The 18,425-nt window shown below is 43.3% G+C and overlaps 1 protein-coding gene across 1 annotated transcript; it reads right to left on the bottom strand.

The window, feature by feature from the left end:
• Nucleotides 1–381: 381 nt before the first annotated feature.
• On the bottom strand, nt 382–18,121 carry PPP2CA (protein phosphatase 2 catalytic subunit alpha). Its single transcript, XM_027643328.1, has 8 exons — nt 17,786–18,121; nt 7,101–7,310; nt 6,437–6,610; nt 6,168–6,257; nt 5,712–5,873; nt 4,862–4,980; nt 4,054–4,122; nt 382–534 (listed from the first exon to the last, which is right to left on the bottom strand). The coding sequence occupies exons 1-8, from the start codon at nt 17,885–17,887 to the stop codon at nt 495–497; spliced, it is 966 nt and encodes a 321-aa protein (XP_027499129.1). The 5' UTR covers nt 17,888–18,121; the 3' UTR covers nt 382–494.
• Between the last annotated feature and the right edge of the window lie 304 nt (nt 18,122–18,425).

The following is an 18,425-nucleotide window of genomic DNA, read 5'->3' as shown; positions in this document are numbered from 1 at the left end:
TATACAGCTCAGTGTGACTTTTACTTGGCTCTCTACCTGTTTCCAACCTTCTGAACTTGCAGAGCACCAATACTCCATGTTGAGACTGCTGTAGCACACAGAAGGCACCCAATGCCTTCCACAGGGCTTCAAAAATCGTTGCTTGCATTTGGCTCCAAAATCCAATCTCGTGGAAACCACACACATGGCTGCCAAAAACCATGGAACACTAAAAAGCCACTCCTCTTGGGTAAAACTTGCTTTAACTTATGCAACAACTCCTAAAACACACTCGAGTTTCAGTGAGTGCTCTGCATTCAGAGAAAACAGGCAGCAACTCAAGTGATAAATGAGTATGTGACAGGTGCATAAGGAGGTGGGGAGTGGGGCCACACCTTCAACTCACTGAACTTGGAGAAGTATTTAATCTGAAATTCAAAGCTGTGATCACACTTGCCTCTTCTTACAGACCATTTTTCCTGAATGAACATTTATCCTTCAGCCCCCTCCTGAGGTCACAGCTTCTCCAACAGCAGGAACTGCACTCCAGTATTACTAAGGAAACAAAGGGGTGAGAGGGGAAAAACAGATGAATGTGTTTATTGAACTATGAAAAAAAGGCCCAAAATAAACCCAGCCCTTGCGTAACAAGGTTGGTTTTGTCTTGTATAGGAGGAAATTCTTTACCTTTAAGACTGAGGCTGAATTTTTAAATTGTCCAAGACTTTGTCCCAGGCTCTTAACCCACAACTGCTTTATGAAAATGCCTTTCAGTATTTCAGTTGACTACTACAAAAACAAAACTCCCCTCCCCTGGAACATGGATTGGCAGGCCTTGGCAGCTCTCAGCAGTTTTTTCTCTATTTCCAGATGGATTTTGACAGTAACCAGACTAAGATACAGGCAGGTGAAATGTCTCAGCTTTCAGCAGAGGGGTGTCCCCTCACCACCTTTTCCCCAGGGCAGAATTTGTTCTGTTACCACCCAGACACGTGGGAAGGAGGAGGTAATGCTCTGTCTTCCCTCTCCCATGTATCCAGTATCTTTCCAAGGTATTATCAGATCTAAACCAGGTAACACTGCCCAAGCACTTGGGATACTGAGTGTGTATGGAAGCGTCAGCAGCTAGAAACAATCATACATGAGCAGGAGGTGACAGTCACAGACACTGGTTACCCTGGAGAAACATCCATCTCCAGAGGCAGCTCAGTCACAGACCAGCAGGGGCTGTGGCAGCAGCCAGCCCTGATCCCCAGGGAGGCCACGAGCAAGAGGGAACAAAGCACAGGGTGGGAAGAGGCAGAAGAAAGGGCAGAAAGAGGGTGAAGGAAGAAAAAACCCTGGCAAATCTATACACTTCAAATCTGTCCAAATCTGTCTCATTCTTCCTTTCAAAAACAAAGTTACTTAAATGTTTTCCTACGCAGGAACGTGATTTGGCTATTGATTTAATGGCCTCCTAGTTCAGGACAGGTCTCCACCAGTGCAGAGTGCTCACTTCCAGCTGATATGGCCAAACGTCTAAAGCAAAACACAACAGGGAAAACCCCAAACCCACCCCCCTCTGTCCACCAGGATTCTCCTGCCTCTGGCCAAGTTCTGAGAAAGAAGGAGGAGAAAGTCTTTAAAGTGGTTCATAGAAAAGTAATTTCATTCTCAAATCCAAACCCCAGTGTCAGCCCTGGTTGTAACATTCCTGCTTGAACACTGAACTACCACAATCTGGGATTCTCAGCTACTATTGTGCATTTCTTGGAATCCATCAGTCTTTGTAGTGACACAGGAATCACCACTGATCTCCAGAACAAGGACAAACCCCAATAATGCTCGTTTCTCTGCAGCCACTGTCCTCACAGGCTGAAGTGAAGGAAGCCTTGCTCAGGTGAACTAATGGATCAGCTACCAAGAAATCAAACACCAATTACTGACATTTGAAGTTTTCTTTCTCCTCTTGAATCTTCCCAACATGCTTTTAGCTGGTTAGTACTCCAGCAGGGTAACCAGTTTTCGCTCACAATGTGGTTTTCTCAAAGGAATCTTCACACAGACCCTCACAGCGTAATTTGGGGAAAGCACAAAAACTGGAGTGACTCCAACATTGTCCATGGACTTTACTAACAAGCACTTGGATTTGTGTACAGAAACTGAAGCAAGGAAGGGGCTCAGAGCAGATGAGTCACACCAATTAAAGCAACAAGGAAAACAGAAAATAGGGCAAAGACATTCCTCTTGAAGGAATGGTGTCAATGAAAGCACAGTCCCATCTACACACGGATGGCAAGCGACAGGAATGGAGCATGAACCGCTCTCCACAGCAAAGGACTGGTTTTCAAAAGCAATCAAAGCAAAAGCTCCCAATACACTAAAAAAAGCCACTTCAAATGCACTTATTTTTAGCATGCACTTCTTCCAGTAAGAGATGAAACTGCAGCAGACTGAGCTCCCCAGCAGCCATTTGGAACCCAACCTATGACACGAGGCTGAGATTCTGCTGAAGGAAAAGCAACCCCTTGAGCCTTTCTGAAAGGGGATGAAGGAACACTGTGAAATGCAGCACCTTTTTTGCAAGGTAAAGAATTAAAGTGGGCCTTCAGCTTTTCAGAAAAGCAAGAAAGCCCCCAAAAGCATGTCTAGGACCAGGCCTCCAGGTGAGCTGGAAATCTGCAAAATTTCAGTGCATTCCCTTAGAAACAAGCAGTACAAAACAAACCTCCATGTTATTGCAGAATCTACATTGTGCCCAAAAAATTTAAAGGTTCAAACAATATGAAGAGTTCTCTATAAAGCCAACAGCCCAGTGTGTCTTTTCGACATGTCCAAGAAGTTTCAAGCACAAGCTTTAAGAAGGCATAAAATTTGAAATTCTGTTTTGAACAAAATTATCAAATTGGGATTCTAATTCTGAAAGAAGTCAGTAGAAAGGAAATATTTGAACAGAAGTTAACATAACCCACATACCACTATTTGGGCAATACACGTAGCACTAAACTTCACATTGTTTCCTTTAATATTTAGAAAACTGGTTTTATTCTTAAGTTTTTCAGAAAAATGATTTTAAGTATTAGCACCTACATTGTAAATGACTCAAACTTAGATTTACACTTGAAAATAAGCCACACAATCAATTAAATGATCCTATATTCTTCCATTTTTGAGTATTTCAGTAGAGCACCAAGAGGGAAAGAGCAACATGTGAGTAACCAGTGAGCTGTTCTCAGCTGCAAGACACAGGCCCAGGATTCAAAAGGTCAGAGTTTTCCAGCACACTCCAGATCACCTCAGTTTTAGTTACTTCAGGTGGAAATTTCTATGCAAGTTTATAAAACCCATCCAGCTCCATGTTAGTTTATTAAACCACAGTTGACCTGAGATGCAATTAGGATTTTGACATTTTTCCATACTTAGTTCACAAGTTTATTATGAAAAACACTGCAGCTCTGTCCTGCAGTAACAATTGTTTTACAGAAAAAAACAGTTCTGTTCAAAGTAATTCACTATCCTTGGACAATTACAAGGGACAATATGGTAGGGCAGAGTGGAAAAGGGAACTGAGTGCAGACAAAAAAAAAATCAATACAATTAAATTAAACAGTATTCCCTGAAAATAAAACAAACAAACAGTTTCAGAACAAATATGAGGCCTTGGTACTTATTTTAAAAATGTTCTTTAAGCTTCAATGATTGTTTGCTGCTACCCTTATCTACAGTCATGCTGAATAAAGCTATAGCTAAATGGAAAGTTAAATGTATTCACGAGGTGTTAATGTCTACATCTTATTATTTGCAGTCTCTCAGAGAAAGCAAAAGTAACTACAAATAGCGCTATGCCAGAAACTGGTTTCTTGACCAACAATGTTGCTTCAGCATGCAATGAACTGGTTCATTCTAAAGTGGTCACAGTTGTTGACGACAAGAGGCTTTGTATTTGAATATGGCACGTCTTTTGGTCCATGTGAAAACAAAGTTTGAATGTTAAATATTTTCTGACACTTTGGAGTTACTGTTGCTCTTCCCATTTTCTTTAGGTCAACATATGGTTCATGGCAATACTGTACAGGTCTAAAATCTCTTTACAGGAAGTAGTCTGGGGTGCGGCGGGTCACATGCGGTTCCCCTCTGCGCGGCGCCGGGTCGAACTGCAAACTGAGAGCACACAGCAGTGAGACAAGAGGGCTCAGCCTCCACTCAGGTACCTTCCATCCCTGAGCTTACCCCAGGTGAGTCTTTCCAAGTTTTACCACCCAACTGAAGTCCTCCAGACCAAGCGTTCAACCTCTTCCACCCCTCCTATCAGTATGTACTTATCACCTCCACATTTAAAACTCCGCTTACTAAAAGGTCTGGAGAGAGATTAATTTTAGCTTTAAGACTCAAGCTGGTTAAACATTAACATATATTAGAAAGTTAAATGGGGTAAAAAGCTCTTTGACAATTACTGAAGACTTTACTAGTAAAGTTGTTGGTGTGGTAGTTAATTAGAAACCTCACTTGAAAAGCTGATATCCCAACATCTGAAGAATTCAAAGATTCCAGAAGTCTCTTGGCCTAGACCTACAGGAGGGCATTACCTCAGATGTGACAGACTACTCCTACTCTCAAATCACATACCTCCATAGTAATTCATTAAACTCCAATTAGTTATACAAAACAAAAATGAGGAGTCTCACTTTATTCTGACAGAGAAGATCTCAACAATTGTCCCAGACATTTGACTCCAAGACTTTAAATGTTACTAACCCAACAATTCCACACTCACTGCACCTCCAAAGAGCACAGAGGAGGAAAAAAAACCCCCATACCTTAACACAATAATTAAATAACTTGCTACAACAACTATCTTAAAACCACAGGCAATATAATTCTCATTTTTAAACATACTTACAAGGAGTATTTTAGAGTATCATCAAGTTCCATAATTGCAGCCTGGTTGCCACAACGGTAACAATAGTTTGGAGCACTGAAAATTGTTACTACATTCCGATCATGGCACCAGTTATACCCCTGCAGAGGGAGAAAAAAGAATTATGACAGTCAAGTTCACTTGTTGTACCCCATGTAACCACCTGACTACTCATCGAATTTTTCATGTGCAAAGCCCTAAGTGGCACTTGTAGGGTCATTTTAAATAAGGGTAAGGCCATGTCTTTATTTCACTTCTGGAGAGAAAAAGGAATTTTGGCCTTCACAGGTTGCTTCTTACTAGTAGATGTGAGTTAAACAAAACAAAACAAAGCAGCAAGAATTTGCCATTGCATTAGTGTTAGAAAGTTAAAACAGCAATTCTGAAGCACACAATCTACTCTGAACCTTCAGCTGTGATCACCAAAACCAGAATCCAGACATACATTTAAGGATCTGAACTGCCAGAGATAACTACAGACTGACAGCAAAAGCACACATGTAGGATAAAAAGAAAAAAACCATCTTTTTTCAAGGAACACATATTCAAGAACCTTTTTATCTACACAGAAAGCAATGCCACATCTAGTACTGAAGCCTGGTTTGGGACATTACTGTAAATTTTCAGAAGAAAAGGCCAAAATAAAGGTTATCCCACTGTCAAACTGAGAAGCTCTTTCAGTAGCACATCAAGACTGTCAAGGTCAAGTTTCTAGAAGACTCTCAGCTGGACCACCAGTTGTGACAGCAGCACATGCACACCTCTGGCACACAGAGAATTAATGGACCAGGCACAGAATTCAGGGTTAGAGCACACAGGATGTCCTGCTCACCTCCATTACCAACTGATGAGCTCTTGAAACCAACGTAAGGCCATTGGCATGGTTAAAGGTTTCTGAAATATCCTGTCCAAATGTATAACCTGCACCTCGAGGAGAAATTCCCCAGCCACCACGATCATCTGGATCTGACCATAGCAAGTCACACATCGGACCCTGTAAGAGATGCAGATGATGTTTCAGAGGTGAAGTACAAAATACCAAAAAAACCCACAAAAAACTTGCACACACTCCCCTCCCACGCAACTTGTTGCAGCAACGTTTTGAGACTTAATATGTTTCTTTCTTTAGGCAGGTGTCCCTCACCTTTCCTTCAAAAACCCAGAACAGGAAGACAGGCACTTTCTCATTGCTAAGCTGATCTGAATTTCATTTTCAGCCTGTGAACCCAACCACCCAACACATGCTGAATCATGAAACTCATTGGTTTAGAAAATGATTTTTCAGTACCTCGTGGGGAACTTCCTGCAAGCGATCAAGTGCTCTGATGTGATCCAGTGTATCTATCGATGGAGAGAGGCCACCATGTAGACAGAAAATCTGCAAGAGTTCAGACATATGAAGTTTATTTATTTAATGAGCGCAATTATAATGGTTTAGAATAAATGATCAGGAGAAAATCTGCACAAGATTCCTTTGCAACTGAGAGCTGACAGAACGCAGTGTTAGGAGCTCCCTTTACGACCAACAACATTTAACTCTGTCAGATGTCAACATACCTGGCCATCCACCAAGGCAGTTAGAGGCAGGTAATCAAAAAGGTCTGTGAAGTATTTCCAAACGTTTGCATTTCCGTATTTTCTTAAACATTCATCATAGAACCCATATACTTGTGTGATTTGCCTGCTTTCGTGGTTCCCTCGGAGGATTGTGATGCGTTCACGGTAACGGACCTAAACACAACAGTGCATGTGAGAGGCATCAAACACCTGTGTCCTCCCAAAACCACAATCTGCAGCCCTCAATCCCCATCAATAAAGCAATTAAACCCAAGCCCTTCTTAAGATTAAGGTTCACCTTTAGCCTTTGAGGGGAAAAAAAAGGAATAATTTTTAACTGCCAAATACTTCTGGGATTAATTGCAAATTATATTTACTATTACTAGTGGACTTCAGTATAACTGGGCATTAAGCTGATCTCTCCCAGCAAATTCTTAAAGACTGCTACTTAGGCAAGTAAAAAGTACTCATTTTAGATAAAGCTCAGGCTTGCATTGAACATTAATTTATTTTAAGGAGTGACTTAGAAAACTAAAGACAGCCAACAGGTCAGTTTGTGTACCTCTAATACCAGCGTAGTGAAAATCATAATAAATATTACGTGCAGTCAGCAGAGTAATTACATATGTTTATACAGAACTGTGCAGCTGAGAAGAAAAGTTACCTTAAGAGCTACAAGCAATGTGACTGTTTCCACTGAATAATAGCCTCTGTCAACATAGTCCCCCATAAACAAATAGTTTGTGTCTGGTGATTTGCCTCCAATTCTGAAAAGTTCCATGAGGTCGTGAAACTGTCCGTGGACATCTCCACAGACTGTGACTGGACATCGCACTTCTTGTACATTAGATTCTTTTGTCAAAATTTCTTTAGCCTACAAAACAAAAACCACATTCATTGTGAGTTTGTCTATGAACAGTTGTTTCATTCAAAGCACACTCTACCACTTCCTGCTCTCTACTACCTGCTCTCTTTAGGAACTCTTGTCCCTTCCTTGTCTGAGGCATTTGAGATAAGAGTTCCCCTTTACTTAAAATAATATTTTGCTTTATGCAGCCCTGTATTAGCAACAGAAATTTAGTTTGGTGGGGGTTTTCTCTCCTTGAGGATAGTATTTCAGAGGTGATTTCCAACTTCAGTGAAACTTCAGACTGTCTACAAAAACATAAAAAAATTATCATCACTGCTGGAACTTAAAAAAGTTTGTAAGTATTTGGAAAAATTAAATCTAAAAATCCTGCCAACGTCCTCCAAAAGCCCAAACTTAAGACATGGCCAAAACACTACCAACATCTTGACATCCATCTGCACAGACACCAGCTCACTCACAAAGGCAGTGAGTCCTACATGAAGCAGAATGAGAACATAAGCCCTCACTGGTACCAGCAATTACAGAGCAGGTAATTACCTGCACAAGCTCTCTCAACAAGTTTTGTGTTTAAACACAGACTAGTAACATCAAGTTGTGTCCTTATAAACCAAAACTGGGAAACATCTTTGTCATCACCATTTTTTCCCCACAGAATTTTGTACATAGAAGTTGCAGACAAAGGCAATCTGTATGAAGCAGCACAGGCTAAATATAGCATCAGAAAGGTAATTTTAAAATAGCCAAAGACAGTTGTTACAGTTTGTTCTCAGAACAGTCACCAGACACATGCCACAATAATTTTCTAAATCAAGAAGGTATTAGAAATATAAATAGTAACAAGTTTACAAGTTACCATCTACAAAAAGATTTCCCTGCTTTTCAACCCTCAGTGCTCCTATTCAGAATGACAAAAAACTGTATTCTGGTCTATAACCCAAGACAGTGGCTGACTCTGCCACCCAAAAGCGGTCTCACTGTCCCCTCACATCATCCTGGCTGACCACCACGGTCACCACTTCAGACAGAAGCACCACACAGTTTAATGGTGGAGGTTCATGAGATGGAACATGAAATGTTTCCCTGAACACTGCAGAGAAATGGAAGAGTGCAGCGTGGTTCAGCCCCCTGCACAGCACAGAGCTTTAGATGCTCCAGCAGCAGCCCAGGCTGGAACCACTCTGCAGACTCATTTACAGACATATTTACAACAGAAGTCAACCCCCCTGTGACAGTTTCCACTCGTGCTGTGCCTCCTACTAAAGATAGGTCATTGCTGGCTTGTGGTAGATGCTAAAAGTGTAGATTTATTTTAAGATAGCCTGACTTAAGTTCATTTTAATGCAGTGACACTCACCGGATGTTTTGAAGGTGTTTTAACAGCTTTAGCCTCTTCTAATACGCTCTTACATTCAGAAGCTTTAGCTTTATCCTTCTGACAGAGAATCTTACAGATGCTTATAGCACCCCAATAAAAAACCCTACTCTTTAATTAGACTGCTTCTCCCACTGTATTTTCTTAACACACTTGAAGCACTGCACAAAGAATGCAGCATTCATTTTTCATCAAAGGTATGCAGGGTTTGTGCTGACTGAGATGAGAATGGCAGAACTTCTCAGCCATGGAGTTGTTGCTTCCTTGGTTTCTGAAATATTAAATCACTCAGATACTCACGTGACCAAACACGTAGATAACTCAGACAGCTACTCTGATGGAAAAAGACTGTTCCAGGTCAACTTGCAGAACAGCAATCTCTATTTAAAATCCTGCAGTGGAGGAATGCTGGTGCAGGGATTCCAACATCTCCATGTTCTAAACCCAGTTTCATGCAATACTGTGTTACCAACTGCTTAGTCCATTTACAGCTTTATGTCCCATAACATTAACAGTGGCACACACTAAAGTGTTTAAGCACTCCAGAAAAGAGCTTTGGCAGAGCTGAACATGGGAAAAGTAACATCCTGAAAACAAGCCACCAACAAGCAGTCCATCAACCTGACCCCAAACTTCCACATTCGTTCCTATGGAAGGAACCCAAGTTGGTAAGACAGCAGCACATGGAAGACTCCAGTTTCACAGAGGGAAGTGCTCACTAACATCACTACTGCACTCTCTGTGCCCCTGACCCTGTACTGGATCACACACCACCCTGTGCAACCTCACCCAGTTCCACTCCCTCTATTGATCCTTTTGCCAGATCCATGATGATGCTACTTACTCAGCCACATCACACAACTCCCTCCCTGCCCATCCTCCCCTCCAACAGATGGACTTCCCACCAGCAGTTCTCCTGCACTTCCTCATGGAAAGGAAGCAGCAGAGCAATCTTCAGCATCCTTCAGCACAAGGCAAAAAACAACTGATCCAATCATCTCACAAAAGTGAACTAAGAAAGAAGCACACCCACAACCCCTTGAACTTCAAAAACTCAGTGACTTATTGCCACAAAGGATAACAGTGCAACACACTGCAGTATTTTGACATCAACATTTTGAAATGTCCAGGTTTCATTGTCTATCACCAGCACAAACTGAAATTTTGAAACAGATTTTTCTTGGACATTTATTCTTTTGTATTTCAGCCTTTTTTCAGTTCTTAGCAACTCTTAGCATTATTTATAATCTGTACACCTTCAACCCTTGTGAGTACCCCACACCACAGAAGTTTGACTTGTGGTGATATCCTACAACTTAGAGATTAATTAACTTAAGCAAAAACTTGTTACCAACAATCTACTACATTACAGTTGTAAGACCCTAAACTCCAAATCAGTCCAACTATTTTTTCTCAGATTTCAAAATCAAGTGCAAACAGATACAGAGTAAGATGAAGAGAACACATTACTTCAAGCTGGTAAATGCTGATTTTACATCCAAGCATCAATAAAGTCTAATGCAAAAAACCATGCAGCTGTGCAGCACAGTTGCACAAGGAGAGCATAAGAACCAAGGGCAATGCTGTCACAACACTACTGATGAGGTGGAAAGTCACGTATTTTACTTAGAACAATTTCAAAGTTCACACAATAAGCACACATCAAATACACTTCAGCTTAGTCACAGTAACTGGAGTTCATTCTGACTTGCTCAGTCATTTTGCTGACATTGTAAAAAGACAACTTGTATGATCACAAAGCACAACAGGATTAAAACCAATATTGGTTTAAACACACAAGAAAACAGCGCATTTTCACTTTACTGTAAAGCAAGTAGCACTGCATAAAAATACCTAAAACCTAGTGGTTTAGAATTAAACTGTTCCTGGCCTGCTGCACAGCATCTAAAGGGCCAGTGGAACAGTACCACACTGTTTGGGTGCCTCTGTTTACAAAGCACATCTATGCAAAGCACTGTTCTTAAAACACAAAGATCAGCTTCATGTTTTAAGACAATGCAAGATCCAAGTGAATGAACAGCCATGGATGAGAATTTAAAAAACCTTATGACTACTAAAGTTACTACAGTATGATTTTCAGAGCCTCACAACATACTTCATGAGATGCAGGCGTTGTGTGTATGCAGACATCTCTCTTATTTCCCCTGTTCCCTATATAATTTTATCCTCTGTGCCACAAATTAAGGCTCAGAGTTGTAAGTGCCACAAAAGCCATAATCCATCCTTTTCTTTCTTTCTCAACTCTCACTACACTGGGGATAAGCGAGTTTCCCTCTTGAGCAGAGTACCTCAACCTTGTCTCAGAGAATTAATTTCAAGTGATCCATTTCTGCAAAATCCTCTGAATTAATCTGCAACCAAATTCCTCTGTGTTTCCAGAACATACCAGATACTTCTTATTACTCCAACCCCTTCTTAGGTCCCTACATTGCAGCAGGAGCTCTGACAACTCAGCCCAATCACCTACCCTGAAAAACTCTGGGGCACATAAAATAAAAATAACACGACCCAAATCAAACAGTGAACACCAGCGTGTCTGTGTAGAATTGTAAATCAATGCTTGAAGCAGCCCTATGAAGCACTTACCAAAGATCACCACTAACTCAGTAAAGGAAATACAACCATTATTTTAATTAGACAACACAGCTCCAAAGCCATGGCTGCAGATGGTCAAGTGTCACCCTTGGCAGACCAGAATTCACACCTGCAGCCCACCACGTTGTCTAGTAAAGTGTGTGATGAGAGGCACCCACAGTAACCCAGAGAAATAGTTATTGGGAGTTACCACGAAGACATTTTGATGAGATCGAAGCCTTCGACCACACCCATGATTTCCTGTGGCCAAGGTGCACAGGATGTGACTAAAGGCACAGTGATCAGCTAATTGGGGTGAATACTGGTCTTAGCTGGCCAAACATCAGGACCTGGAAGAGATTCCAGTCCCAAGCAAAGTCATCCATTACAGTCAGCAAGTTCTTCTGCAGAGTCCATGCTTTTCAATGTAAAGGTTTCCCCCCATCACCCCTCTACCTGAGGAGGAAAGAGAACGTGTTCCAACAAAAAGTGGACTCCTTTTTAAAACAAAAGGTATTTTCATTCACTGTCTGACATTTTAAACAAAACTAGGTAAATGAAGCCTCCAATATCACCCTTCTGTGAAGAAGCCATGGCAGCAGCCAGATTACACACGACACAAATGGGGAACTGATTTCTGCTGAACTTGGCAATCCACTAAGGAGTTCAATGTGAATGTAGAAGTAGGAACAAAATTAAAATACAAAGCTCCCCGCTGACATTTAATTATTTAGTATTCCAAAGTAAGTAAAACCAGGATTTCCATCCACAGAGAAGTCACAGCAGCAAAATACTCTTTTGCCAGGACTGAAACAGAAGATGACAGATCTGCTTTCTCTCTGGTTCTGACGAGCATCCAAACATTCAGTTCTCATCTCTTCTGTTTGGTTCAAAGAGAGACCAGTTTAAATACAAGATGTAAGCCAGCTAGAAGAGCAATCCCAATGCCAGTACTGCAGCTAAGATTGAGACAGCCACCTTCCTTTATCTCCTGTCAATTCTAGAAGGTCTACAAGAAAGCATGCAAGCACTGAACTTCTGCCAAATAACCCTGTATTCCTTTGTATTATGAAGTAATGACTGACACCACTCGTAGCCCTGACAGTCCCCTCAACACTTCCATTTGGAAAAATCGGTAGCAGTCTTACAAACTCAGTGTTAACTGATGGAATATTCTTTCCCTCAGATGCAGATATAAGAGAAGGAAAGGGGAATTGCTATTTAACAATCAGCAGTTGAAGGAAGAAGCTTCTCTGAAAAAATTCAATGTCGTTATTTTGCTTCATATAAAAGATCTTAGCGTGTTTAATTTTAAATTTTAAAAAAAGTCTAGAAAAGCTTTTTCAAAACATAGGAGGCCACATAGCTCGGGAAATCCAGATGCCTTCCTCCCCTCACGGGACTTCCAAGAAACACAGCCAGGGCAGTAATGCAGAAGCTGACCACTTACACTGTTTTCAGTCCCATCTGTAGAACAAGCTGTATTCATTTTGAATCATTCCAGTTGTAAAAAAAGAAACAGGCTAAAGCCATTCCCAAACTAGTTGTGCCTGATATCCACAAGTCCAGCTTCATGCAATGAACTCCAAAGGTTTTCAACCCTTTTGCTCCAACAACTCCAACCACAGCTTGGCACAGTGATGGTGGAGGTGCAGTCAGAACACCAGATGGAGGATGGGGCAGGCACGTGTGTCAAAACCCAAGAGAGGTACTGCAGAGCTAACCAGCACTGGAAGGTATTTTCAAATAGAAACCTGCTCTGACTTAGGAGTGCTTACTTCTGTTAGCTTAAGCTATCCCCAAAACAACCCAAATATCTTTCACTCCTATTTGATCACAACTAATGCTGTAATTAAAAACCAAAAAGCCAAAACCAAAACACCTCACCACCAGCACAATTCAATTTTTACAGAATTTACTAGAACTGAAAAAAAGCAGAAAGCTGCTGATGCTACAATCACTGGCACACACAGGACTAAGCTCTCATATGCACATCAAGGTGTTGTGAGTATAATCAGGACTAGGTGAGAAGACTGGAAGGCTGACACTTCAAATGCCTTCTGTTTAAAGAATTTCCATTTTATATTATCAAACACCACAAAGGAAAAAAAAAAATCAACAACAAACCAGAACACTGAGAATAAAAGGATTGACTTTTTTGGTGAAAATGTTCTGGAATAATCGAAACCAGAGTTATTAAAATGTTACAAGAGGCTCTGTACACTACACTTGTAACTCTTCAGAGATGGAAGGTGTAACTACATACCCCCATCAATGACTTGATCCCAGCAGCAAAGGAGCTCTAAACCAACCTCTGGTCTCCCAGAGCCCCTGGAACAGCTCCAGAGGGGCCCTCCTGCCACTGGCAGCAGGTCAAGGGTTCCCTCGGTAAAGAATCCAGAAGCCAGTGCAGGGGCAAGGCAGAAGTGCAGTGCTGCACCTCCCTCTTGTGCCAGGGTGGAGGGACACACACCTTGCCCACTGCACAGCCCACCACACAGACACTCTCACTACCAGGGAATTCTGCTGGGGCAGGTTTTTTGGCTGATCTAAAGCAAGTTCAGACAGGAATAATAATTTTCACAATCAGTCTGAAGAATAGTTATACATGATGGATATGGGAAGCTAGCTAATGGAAAAGCCCTTGCAAATGCAGCTGGAGACAGTTTAAAACATTCACTTCTGGTCAAAAATAATCAGCTAAGAAAGGTAACTCCTGAACAGCAGAGGAGGCAGAAGGGAGTAAGTGCCTCTGTCTGAAAAAGAAGTTGGGCAGACAACTCAGCTTAAAACACAGCAGTGAGATCCACAAAACATGCCAGTCCTATGCACTGGAGGAACTGAACTTTGATTGCAGAGGCTTCTCTTGACCCAAAATAAAGCTTCACCAGTAACATACTTGCCCTCTCAGAACTAAGGCACTCAAGCTACACAAGTTGGAGCAGCTCACACAGCTGCAGTAGGTACAAGCCTGTTTGGTTAGAGAAAATCTAACTTGGAATATCAGGTGTTAAACAAATTCAAAATTCTGCAACAGGGAAAAAAAAAATAAGAAAAATACACCATGAACAAGGTACATACCAGAGAACAGTATGGCACAGAAACATATCTATTCTATGAAAATTAGCACTGATGACAAATCAAAAAGCATATGTAACCAAGATCATTGTTACAGATCAAAAACTGCAGGAGACAAAGCCTGAATCAAGGTTTCTTGAATGCCTTTCCCAGTATCAGCCCTTTGTTTAGTTTAAAAATATTTTGGCTAGCAGCACAGAAATGCTCATTCAGAGGCATTTCACCAGTAATTCAAGAGCCCTGAACACTTTACACAGCTGTATGACCAAACTGTCCTCTCTCTAAAAACCTGATGCTGTGCTCAAACCCAGTTAATCACAAACTAGTGTTTCCAGGGGAGACACTGACACCTCTGCCTCCACCTGCACTAGATCCCTTCTGCAATAACCAAAGGAAACTATCCACAAATTCAACTCATTCCTTTGTGCATTTTTAGACGGTCATCCCACCTTCCTGAGCAATGCACCACACCCCCACCTCCTCTCATAAAGGCCATCTATGCACCAGTGAGGAGGCAACACCATTTCCCTCTGCCCTCACAATGTATGGAAAAGAAATTCCAAACCAGCATCCTTTCATTCAAAATGGCCAGTGGAAAAACCTTCACCTGGCAATAAAGGACTTCCTTTCTCCTCTGTCAATAAACAACTCAGTGTTAACAGGACAAACACTGCTGACATGTAACAGTGAACTATACTGGGCATATTTTGACCACTTTTTCAGAACTTACACTTAAATGCTGAAGCAAAGCACACACAGTCGGTCACTCAACTGATCTAACACTAAACACACAGCATGTATTAAGCCCAGAATAATTTAGCTGCCACTCAGAGCTTGATATTATTTCAAATCATCTGTGAATGTATTATGTATTATTCATGGTTACAAATTACTCCCAGATTTCAAAGACATTTCTGCCCAGTTACCACCATCACCCAGGTAACCATGGCTGAGGTAAGATGCACCAAGACAGTAACTGGGATGCACAAAAGGCCACACTTAATTATCATGTTCATAAAATGCTGTTATGTTCTTCAGGTATCAATACTGAAATACAAGAGAGCCCTTAGGCTTGTTCTCATTATAAAGGCACCACACTGCACACATGAAGCCCCAGCAGATCAAGAAATACTAGTCAGGGAGATCAGCCCATCCAACGGTGTTACAGGGGAAAAGCTCTCACAAAGATATATTTTATTTGTTTATTTTAACTAGCCCTAGCTACAATGAAACATGGTGAAGAACAACAGTTCATACCCAGCAGGGTCTTTACTGTCCTTTGGAACACGAGCTGTATTTGGCATTGCCCTTAAGACACTTAAGCTATTCGTGGAAACACCACCTTTTGGTGTGATTACATCCATGAAACTACTTCAATAGTCCAAACGAAGCACAACTCATTGAGGTTTCTGAGAGTCAGTGCTGGAGACATGGAAGCACTTTAAAGCAGGTGCTGTCCCTCAGCAGGAAGGTGCAGAACTCAGCTCATGCCCTGCTTCCACAATCACAGCTTCTCACTTGAGGGGCAGAGACAACCTGATGGAAAACTCAGATGTCAAGGGTCTGCTTCCAATTCCCTGCATCAGCAACCATGTAGAAACTAAACTACTCTGGGCAGAGAGTCCCAGTAAATCCATCTGTAGTTACCAGTAACAAGTCATCTTTCTGTAACACCCCCAGGCTGTGGCTGATCTCTGCACAGTGCTGAGCCCACACCTGGCACACACAGGGAATTCCATCCCACTACCCAGAGAACAGCCACCTCTGGTCTGGAGCTGCTCACAGACACCCAACCTGAGACAACCTGAACGTTGCTACTAAATGATATTTTTCAGGTAGATTTCTCTCAAACATTCTCCTGGTCTCTCATGTCAACACCCAGCAGGCAGACACACAACTTTCTTTTCTCCTTTACCATTATCTTGGTGATGAGCATTACACATTTATCCACAAATAAAGCTCATTTCCATTCTTCACTGGGAAAAAATGAAAACGTCATCTTGTGCAACAATGATGACTGGGACTACTGTGTCCTCTGTAAGGAATTTCTAGTGGCATGCCTGCTCCTCACTGAACCAAAACCCCCACGAACTGAAAGCTTCTTGTATATCCCTCATGGTCCTGCAAGTCACCATCCAGCCCCACAAAACACACCCACCCCTGCAGGATTCAGGACTCTGCACCCTTCAGTTTATAGATGATGGCAGGTGAAACACTCGCCTCTCAAACAAAGCAATACAAGGAAGAAGCTGGACCGCTGTCATTGGAGAAGCACATGGAAACATCCAGGCAGTGACATTGCCACTTGCTTGCAGCACCGTTTAAAATACACAGCCTGGATCAAATGGAAAAAATGTTGAGTTGCTGGAATACAAGTGAACTAAAATCTGTACTGGAGCAAGAACCCGTCTGGCCAAAAGTTCTTTATTAGGTTCATAGACAGTCCTCTGGAAACAATTTGCTTCAAAAACAACATGGTGTAGTATTTGAAGGCATGATTCCAAATTTAAAATATTTTAACTACTTTCTGTGGCAAGTATGGAGGTTTCTTTAGAACCCAGTACATTGATAACTCCTCATATTCCTTAATGTCCAGTTCCCATACAATTCACAAATATTCCATCCTTCAGTCTAAGAATGTAAGAATACACAAAACCCTCATTTAAAAAAAAAACAAAAAAAACCCAAAAAAACCCCCACTCAGCTATTAAGTTACATCCAGAACTAGAATCCAATTGGAAAATTCATATGGATGCTACCAGAACAAAATTTTTCTTGAATTTCCAAAAGGCAACCAATCTATCCTGGGCTGGCTTCACAACCTTTCTATGCCACAAATGCCTGAATCAACACAGCGCTCTGTAACATCCGAGTTCCAATGTTTCCCATCCATCACCTTAAAACCACATCTACTTAAACAGGATCTCCAACGTTTATTCTGTGAATTCCATGAAATCCAGAACCTCATTCAGAGAAACCAAAGCCCTGATGCCAGTTTATTTTTCAATGAGCTATAAACGTATCGGTGCTTATTCATACCATGAAAAACACAAAAAGAAAAAAAAAAATCAAAGCAGCAGCTCTTTAAGGCGTGTGATTTCCACCCGATCACCGCAAGCTTTTACTCCCATTGTGCCCCCTCTCTCTCCGGGGGTGATTCACCGTTTTACCCGGGGGTCTCTCGGGGGTCTCTCCCGAGGATCCATCGCGGCCGCGGCGCCATTTTAGGAGGCGCTGAGCGGGCGGGAGGCGGGGCCGCGGCTCCGGCAGCGCCGAGCGGCCGCCGCGAGCCCGGAGCGGCTCCCGGATCGCTCCCGGCCCCGCTCCCCTCCCGGACCGGACCGGCCCCCGCATCGCCCCCGGCCCGCCCGGGCACCCCCCGCCCGGCCGCCTCCCCCGCCCCAGCTCCCCGCCCGGCCCCGCAGCCCCTCACCTTCTCGCAGAGGCTCTTCACCTGCCCCTCGGAGAGCTGCTTGCACTCGTTGAGCTGCTCCACCCACTGGTCGAGCTCCTTGGTGAAGACCTTCTCCTCCATCCCGCTCTCCCCCTCCTCCTCCTCCTCTTCTTCTTCTCCCTCCTCCTCCTCACCGGCTGCTGCTGCCGCACCGCCCCGCGGGCCCCTGCGATCCGCGCTCCCCACAGCGGCGGCGGCCGCGACGCGTCAGGGCGGGCGGGCGGCGGGCGCGGGGCTCAGGGACGGGGCCGGCCCGGGGCGCTCCGGCTGCGGCAGCGCTGCCGCTCCTCGCTCCGCACCGTGTAATGGCCGCCGCTGCTGACGTCACCGCCCGCCCCGCCGCGGGGAGGGGGACGCCGCGGGAGCGCACGGCGCCTGCGCAGCGCCCGGGCGGGGCCGCGCGTGCGCGCTGAGGGGCCGCGCGGGTCGAGGGGCTGGAGCCCGTGAGGGGTTGAGGGGAGGCGGCTGCCGGGGCTGCTCCCATCCCTGAGGCGGGAGCGGCGGGACCGCCGCGACAGGGTCGCTGCCGTGGCCGTGCATGCCCCTCCTGTCCCCGTGTGCCCAGCGCCGGCTCCTTGCGGGGCACAAGGCGGGACGCGGGTCTCCAATGGCTTTGTGC

The sequence above is a fragment of the Corapipo altera genome, unplaced genomic scaffold (assembly GCF_003945725.1).
Source record: "Corapipo altera isolate COAL_440 unplaced genomic scaffold, ASM394572v1 75, whole genome shotgun sequence".
In the NCBI taxonomy this organism is placed as follows: domain Eukaryota; kingdom Metazoa; phylum Chordata; class Aves; order Passeriformes; family Pipridae; genus Corapipo; species Corapipo altera.
Note: the sequence above shows the minus strand (reverse complement) of the source record. Positions and strands in the feature narration are given on the sequence as shown.